Here is an 8,834-nt window from a genome sequence, read left to right as displayed (position 1 = left end):
CCCCCCCCCCCCCCCCCGGCTTAACCCCGGCTCCTACCCCCACCCCCGATTTTTCCCCTTCAGCCCCTCTTCTGCTGCTAGCTACAGTAGCTTCATCCCCCCAGGCCAGTAAATTTCTGCCCCCTGCTCAGACCCTGACAGCCTCCCGCTGCGATTTGCCCCCCTTAATACTTTTAAACCCCTCCAAAGAGGGGGCAGCAAATCGTAAGTAGAAGTAAGGGCAGAGAGAGGGCAGTGGCGACAGCGAAGGTTACTGGGCATGCTCAGTTCGGGTGAGCATGCTCAGTATACCCAAAGTAGGGAAACGGGAGCAGGGTCTGTTTGTGCCGCTGCACCCTGCCCGGCTTGCTACAGGGCGCTCCCCTCCTCCGTCCCCTACAGGACGGCGGGAGCAGCAAACCAAAAAGAAAAAACCTGCAGGGGCGGCCAAAGCAGTGAAGCGCAAAAAAATAAAAAAATAAAAAAATAAATAAATAAGATTAGACGGAATGCCGCCCTTTGGAATCTGCCGCCCCAAGCATGAGCTTGCTCGGCTGGTGCCTGGAGCCTGCCCTGCCCCCAAGCATCTTACTCCAGGTGCTCCCCCTGACTGTCCCCAGTCACCCTGCCTTCGGGTTCGCCAACCCTCACCCACCCCCGACTCACTTCCCCAGCCCTACTTCTTGCAGGGCCCATCCTGCTGCACCCCAGCCCCAGCAGGGGAGCACCCAGAGAAGGAAATCCATGACTGTGACCACTGAGAACTGCCCCACACCAAGCTGCGCAAAACCTAGCAGCTGTGATGAAATAACAAGACGTGGGCCCCCTTCATATAGCACAATCCAGGCACGATAGAGACAACACACGTGTGTGACACACTATTTCTGTGCAGGACACACACACACACACACGTCCTGCTCACAGCGGGGTATTGGAGGGGTCTGTCCCTCGGTTCCAGCTCCCACGTTTCTACACAGCTCAGTGGTTCTAGCTGGGCTCAGGCTGGCTTTGCACTGGACATGTTTTGCATCCTAGCAGCTGCGGCTGCCAATGACAACACACGCCACCGTGCAGTGTTTTGTCAGGACTCCGTACTGGGGGGCGATCGCCCTTTCCATCGGTGCAACGCGAAACTTGGCTGCAGCACCAGGGCAGAGTGTGGTCTGACCCCCCTCCCGCACTGCAAATTAAGCTCTAAGGAGAACTGTGAACAACCCCATAGTCCGGCTGGCCAATAAGGGTTATTTGGGGTGCTCCATTCCCCCCTCCGGGGAGGGAGGGACGGTTTACGTCAGGCAGAAACAAAGGGTGGGGCAGGAGAAGCGATAAGTAACATTATTCCGTGTGCAGGTGTCTCTTCTTGCTGCGGTGCCGAGCTAGGGTTCCAAGCTGTTCCATTCCAGGGGCAGCTACTTCTGCATCAAAGGGTGGAAGAATCAGCCCGGACTTCTCGGCTGAGTGCAGCTGTTGAACACAAGACAGGAAAGCGCAGAGGCTGTGAGGAGAAACTGCAGAATAACTGAAGCAGACCAGGCAGTAAGTAACATTACTGTTCCTTCTTATGAGGAGGAGGAGGAGGAAATGGGGATTAGACAGCATTAAATAACTGCTGGTTTTCTTTAAATGCTGAGAAAACATCCTACTTCTACTTCCAGGAGAGGCTATTGTATGAAGTCAGGGGAATTTCACACAGCCTGTGAACCACCGTATTTAGAGGGCTGTATGTAACTATGCTGGTGGTGGTGGGGGGGATGGTGTTTTTCTTTGTCTTTTTTTGTGGGGAGTTGAGAGTGGAAAGTTTCTGGGGCTTTCTCTTCACACCGTTGTAACTATGCTGACGTTAATGGCCTGATTCTCCACTTCTTTGTATGTTGCCTAGTTATATACAGTAGAATGTCACCAGAGTCAGGAACTGACCCTTCAACCACACATCTCATTTGGAACTGGAAGAAGGCAATCCAGCAGCAGCAGAGCCAAAAAAACCCAAATACACTACAGTACTGTGTTAAATGTGAACTACTGAAAAAAAGGGAAGATTTAAAAAAAAAAAAGATTTGACAAGATAAGGAAACTGTTTCTTTGCTGCTTTCATTTAAATTAAGGTGGTTAAAAGCAGCATTTTTCTTCTGCATCATAAAGTTTCAATGCTGTATTAAGTCAATGTTCAGTTGTAAGCTTTTGAAAGAAAAAACATTATGTTTTGTTCTGAGTTATGAACATTTCAGAGTTACGAACGTAATTCTGGCATTCTACTGTATATCTGTGGAGAGTGAGTGTAAAATGCTACCAAATTAGAATTCTTAACTGTCTCACTGTTTCAGGATGCAAGGCAATGGGAAGGAAGGGCCAGTGGAGTTGCTCTGGTATAAAGGAAAGCAGAATCAGGCCCTCTGAGAATATAAATAAGCAATATTCCTTTGCTCTCTAGCTATAAGGCTGCCATCCTCCTTTTCTATTATTTATTATATTGGGGAGCAGGAAAGGAAGGCATCTCTTTTGTAAGCTTTTTACTTGTGCTGCTAACAATCCATATGGCTTCCTCTTCTGCCTCCCACCAGAGCTGCCAGTCAAACTGTGTTAAATTAGATACTCTCTGGGCAGTTCTTCCCCTGGCCACATTGTCAAGATGTGCTCTGTCCAGCGGTCATGGCAATCTAGACCAATGCGTCAGCAAAATGGACCTGTGCTCATAGATACTTTAAAACAAAAACATAAGAAAATGTTTAAACCATACCATGTGGAGGACGTTTTAATTAACTTTATGCCCCCAAGCTTAAAAATTCGGGACTATACAATTAATAATAATTGTGATGCTGGGGTGGACAATAAGAAGGTTGTTTCTCTATGTCCTTAATTAGCTTCAGGAATAAAAGACCTTTTTAGAATGTGGTCTAATTCTGTTCAGAAGTTGACCATGCAATTTTGTTCACAAGATGATCCTACAAGCCCTTACTCATGCATTTACTAGAACTAGACTATCATTTCATAGAATTATGTTCTGTTTTTGGTGTCTGATATTCCAGATTGCAAGCAAAACAACATTGTTGGGATTCCCTCCAAGACCTTTTCCACTCAACTTATCCAGAACACTTCAGTTCTGCAAGAACCCTTTTTTATCCAGTTCTCTGGAATCTAAAAACTCAGTCCAAATCAGGACTCATCACTAACGTTTCTCTATTGGCATTTCAGAAATCTGCGCCTGAGGTGATCAGGCTCAGATGTAGTGGGGCAGGTTAGGGTGCATCACAACTCCAAAGTACATAGTTATAAATCAGATTATATACATATTCTAAAACAGACTAACGCTTGCATTATATTCTACATTGTATCATATGCTTTATGATTGACTACTAATTCTGTGAAATAGGCCCTGTATGAATCACAAGCTATCCATGTGCTACAAACTACTCGTAAGCAAAGCTGCAGCTGCAAGCCTATCACACTTTACTCTTTTTCTATTTCTTTATATACTAGCTACATATTATTTACAAGACCCCTTGGGAATTCATGCTTTGTCCATTGTTAACCTGTTTCCCTACTTCTGTTTTTCTTTGTGTATGCAAGACCTACAAACGCGCACATCTGTGATGCTGCATGCATAATTAAAACACCTCACAGAAGAGAGAACTCTAAGGAGGGCTGTCTTTTTTTTAACTCTGAAAAGTTTATTTATTCTTCATACTATGACTTAATATAGAAAAAGATTTTAAAGTTCTAATTATAACAGGCCAATAGTACATGCTTGCGTATATCAAAGGTCCATTTATGTAAACATATAATAAAGAAGAATATTTATAACATTATTGATTTTCTTTTTTTTCTAGACAAAATAATAAAGTGTGTGTACATACGTACTATAGATATAGGGCGCAATTTGCATTGAGGCCACTGTGATGGGTTGGGTCACAGAGACCCCCTTGGGACTGCTACCTGATGTGCTCAGACTACCTCTGAGCCCATTTTCCCTGGCAGTTTGGGACTTCAGTATCCTGTCTTGTTGAGCCAGACATGCTAGCCTGCTGCAAACACAGACCCAGGTCTGAACCATGTCCCCCAAAAGCTGCAAGCTTAACTGAAAACAGCTTAAGAAGTGCTCCTGTCTCTAGCACCCAGATACCCAGTTCCCAATGGGATCCAAACCCCAAATAAATCCGTTTTACTCTGTATAAAGCTTATACAGGGTAAACGCCTAAATTGTTCATGCTCTATAACACTGATAGAGAGATATGCACAGCTGTTTGCTTCCCCAGGAATTAATTACTTGCTCTGGGTTAATTAATAAGGAAAAAGTGATTTTATTAAATATAAAAAGTAGGATTTAAGTGGTTCCAAGTAATAACAGACAGAACAAATTAAATTACTAAGCAAAATAAAACAAAGACATGCAAGGCTAAGCCTAATACAGTAGGAAACTAAATGCAGGTAAATCTCACCCTCAGAGATGTTCCAATAAGCTTCTTTCACAGACAAGACTCCTTCCTAGTCTGGGTCCAGCAATCACTCACACCCCCATAGTTACTTTGTTCCAGTTTCTTTCAGGCATCTCTTGGGGTGGAGAGGCTATCTCTTGAGCCAGCTGAAGACAAAATGGAGGGGTTTCCAGGGCCTTATATAGTCTTTCTCTTGTGGGTGGAAACCCCTTTGTTCTCCTGTGTAAAATCCCCTCAACAAGATGGAGTTTGCAGTCACCTAGGCAAGTCACATGTCTATGAATGATTCAGCTTTTTGCAGGCTGACACCATTGTTTACATGTTAGTTTGAATGTTCGCAGGAAAGCTCAGATGTGGATTGGCATCTCCCAAAATCCATTGTCAGTTAAGTGTTTCTTGATTGGGCACTTACCGAGAATAGTTCTTTCTCAAGAAGCTGACCAAATGCTTTACTGAGGCTACTTAGACTCAAACAAGTACATAGCCAATATTCATAACTTCGAATACAAAAATGATACACACATACAGACAGCATAATCATAACCAGCAAACTACAACCTTCCCATTGACACCCCACTTGGCCTCCTCTGTATAGGACCTGGTGCAACCATAGGACCCTGGTTGCAGCAATGATCTATACGGTCACAGTTTACGTCAATAACATCACAGCCATGTTATTCTGTTCCAACAATTCAGGGCTCCTTTATACTTCCAGGCAGTGTAAAGTAGCCTTAGCGTAAATGAGAATCAGGCTCATAGTGGCTGGTTTGTTGCAGTTTTGATCTATACCCTGTAAACCGGGTGTGTACATTTGATTCCTAAAAATTCTTAGGGTACGTCTACTGTGTTTTAAAACCAATGGCAGCGAGTCTTAGAGTCCAAGTCTACATACTCGGGCTCATGCTACGGTACTAAACAGCACTGTAGACGTCGCGGCTCAGGCTCTCAAACTCACCTCCTCCCTGGATTTCAGAATACAAACTCGAGCCTGAACATCTACACAGCTGTTTTTAGTGCTGTAGCACGAGACTGAGTCTGTAGCACCATGGCACAAGCCCGAGTGTGTAGATCGGGGCTCGAGACTCACTGTGTAGACATATCCAGAGGGCTCTACAGGTGAAAAATGAAGGTTCAGTGATGCTTAAATATGCTGCTAAAGAATTGTAAGCCTCAGTTGTGGTTGTGTTTTTTTTCCCTTTAGTACTGGCCCCCTTCGTTTATGTCCACAGGAGTTGTTTCTGTTCACACCTGGAATGTTAACTTTGTTAGAAGTAAAAATCATTGGTCATAAAACAATTTTCAACTGTTCTGTGAGGAAAGGTGGGGGGAATGCTATTGGCATATAAGTTGGTGAAAGATTGTTTTAAAAATGTGTTGTCAGTAGCATTAGCAAAACCCTTCAGTCAGATGGACTTCTTGAGGAATGCTTTATAAAGGCAAAGGAAGACTTGAAGATAAAGAATAGCATGTATTCTACGTATGTAGAAGTAACAGGAAGGAAAGAAAAACCAGTAAGGAAAAAGACCAGGAAAAAGTATTGTATTTTTATATAACTTGGGAACAAAAAGTAAAGGTTTTGTGACTGTAACATCCATTGACACTAATTGTTCTGCCAGCAGGGAAATAAGGAGTTTCCCTCTCTCATCTTCTCTTCTATATACCCAGTAGAGATCTTGAAGGCTAATTATCAGCCTTGAGTAGGTTTTTTATGTCAGTTCTAAATTGTTTGGAAATATCAGTGGAAAGAGAAACAAACTCTAAACTGTAGTGAAACTAGTGAGTTTTCATAAATGGGGAGTGTGTGTGTGTGTGTGTGTGTGTGTGTGTAAAATACACGCACACAGCCATTATCTACAAGTCTCTTCTATCTTTTTTTTTAATTGCAGGTGGGTTTCTGCTCCACGTAACAGCAAAGGCTCAGTAGCCTTAATATAGAGCAACGTGTGGGTGAGACGCTTCAGACTCTCTCCAAATATTTTGAATTATAGAAGAAGAAATGAATCTTGCATATGCTGGTGAAACCTTGAGTGTCATATTTGACTGGGACTATGTTCTGTGGGAAGTTCGTTTGAAGTTAGTAGCAGCTGGATTTTTCATCTACCTGGGTGTATTTCTTCTAGCTCACTGGCTGGCCTCATGGATCAGTGCCAGTTATCGCACTTTGTCAGGAAAGGACAAAGTCTTCTCGAATATAGCTATCACTCGTGGCCTGCTTGGGATTCAGAGTTGTGTAGCTGGGTTGTGGGCCTTGCTCATAGATCCAGTTTTTCAAGCTGACAAAGTGTATTCACAACAAAAGTGGAGTTGGTTTCATTGCTTAATAGCCTCTGGCTTCATCTTGTTTGAAAATGTAGTTGTTCATGTGTCTAATATTGTTTTCAGGACATGTGATGTGTTCTTGGTAGTTCATCATTTATTTGCCTTTGGTGGGCTTCTTGGTCTGATAATTAACATAAAGTCTGGACACTATCTACCCGTGATGGGATTGCTACTTGAGATGAGCACCCCTTCAATCTGCATGTACTGGCTTCTTCAAAGGGTAAGAACTTGCTGTATTAATTTTTGGTGATAGAAGTTTCCATTATAAAACTCCCATTGCCTCCCCCTCAAAAAAAAAAAAAAAATCTGCAAAGAAATATTGGCCTTCAAATTGGGAGATTAGTTCTGGGATTAGGAAAGAATTTTTCTTCCAAACTTGAAGTCCTGGGAATCCTTAATTATAACACCCTAAAATACTTGTTCAGTGTTTTTATATATATATATTTTTTTACCCATTTTGTGGCAAAGAAACGAAAAGGGAAGATTTTAAAAAATTTTTTACAGACTCACTAGTTGGGATCTAGTGCACAGGACTAAAGATTAAGTGACTAAACTCTATTTTTTAAAGATTTTTTTTTTAACAGAGTGAAAATAGTAACATGAGAATGTTGGAGCTGATGAGCCAGTCTTAATATAGACCATTACATTTCTCCTGAAGACTAAAGGCATGTGCATGTGTGCTCACATATGAGTGTGTATGTATATTCTGTGGATGCAGAGAGGGAGAACAGCCTTGAAGAGATCTGCCATGCTTGTAGGGAGAAAAGAAATCAGCCCTGCTTCTGAAACCGCAATCAGTTCCCAGTAATAAGTTTAGTAGTTTAAGCTTAAATTATAAAATATCTGGACTCTTTAGAATTACAGCCACAAGCCCTGGCAGGATCACCGCAGCCCTTCTGCAGTGGTTTTAATGAGCCCTTAAACATGGAGGTCCTGTCTGTGCATATAGATCCTAGAGCAGTCAGAGAGTCATGGTTTGCCTGGGTGGTGTTGGCCAAAACTTCCCAGATCTTGCTACCCCCTCTCCACTTTTGTGAGAGGTGCTTTGTTTTGATTGTCTTCCTCCATCCAACATGTGGCTGCATCTAAGTGAAGCTGTATGCACATAGTTTGCAAAGCGGTTTAGAATTCTGCTGGACAAAAATTCTATATAAATGTGCAATCTCTTAGCACTCAAGAGAAATATGATTGAGAGAATGTTTGTATGGCAGTTTACACAACAGACAAGTTAATATATATATCTAATTTCTATGTAATATAGATTTTATTTCTAGAAAATGCTGACTGCTTTATCTCGAAGGTGCAATCTCATTTCTCTTTCTTTGTTGTTTTCTTTTCAGACTGGCTATGCTAATACCCTTTTATGGAAGGCAAACCAATGGGTACTGATCCATATGCAACACTGCCGCATGGTCCTTATTTATCACATGTGGTGGGTGTGTATTTCCAATTGGAATGATGTAGTGGAAAATCTGGGACTTCCACATTTTATCGTCTTTTTCATGGGGTTAAGTACACTTACATTAATACTTAATCCATACTGGATTTACAGATCGACCCAGCGGCTCTTTGGTCCAGTTGACTGGAATTTTTCATTTTTCACTGCTGTTTTTGGATCCTCTGGAAAATTAAATAGTGAAACATTTGAAAAGAAGAGGATATAGTGTTGCAACAGCTATTGGGATAATAGTAAAGTGTGTCCAGAAGAATATAGTGCAGGTTTACTACCGAGTCTATGAAAATAGAATTGCTTACAAGAAGTCTATGAATATATTGATCCCTTTGTAGCTTGCTATTAGTGTACTATACTCATTTATCAAAAGTGTTTTTTAAAATTGTTGTTGTCTATATTTTAAATAGACACACACAAAATCTTTAGGATGACCAGATAGCAAGTGTAAAAAATCGGGGGTGGGGAATAATTGCCTATATAAGACAAAGCCTCTAATATTGGACCTTAGGGTGACCAAAGCCCAGGGCTCCCTAACACAGCTCAGCTGACTCAAGTCCCACTAACTCTGCACTTAAACTGCAGGGCAGACTCACCCAAAGTGGCCACTGACTCTCCCGCCTGGCTTTATAACCACCCCCACCCCTGCTGTGGGA

At 42.3% G+C, this 8,834-nt stretch overlaps 1 protein-coding gene across 1 annotated transcript; it reads left to right on the top strand.

The window, feature by feature from the left end:
• Positions 1 to 6,405: 6,405 nt before the first annotated feature.
• On the top strand, positions 6,406 to 8,392 carry LOC112126041 (protein CLN8-like). The gene is made up of 2 exons (XM_024224434.1): positions 6,406 to 6,948; positions 8,069 to 8,392. The coding sequence occupies exons 1-2, from the start codon at positions 6,406 to 6,408 to the stop codon at positions 8,390 to 8,392; spliced, it is 867 nt and encodes a 288-aa protein (XP_024080202.1).
• The last annotated feature ends 442 nt before the right edge of the window (positions 8,393 to 8,834 follow it).

Source organism: Terrapene carolina, unplaced genomic scaffold, assembly GCF_002925995.2.
Source record: "Terrapene carolina triunguis isolate 2854851 unplaced genomic scaffold, T_m_triunguis-2.0 Scaffold42, whole genome shotgun sequence".
NCBI classification, from domain to species: Eukaryota; Metazoa; Chordata; order Testudines; family Emydidae; genus Terrapene; species Terrapene triunguis.
Note: the sequence above shows the minus strand (reverse complement) of the source record. Positions and strands in the feature narration are given on the sequence as shown.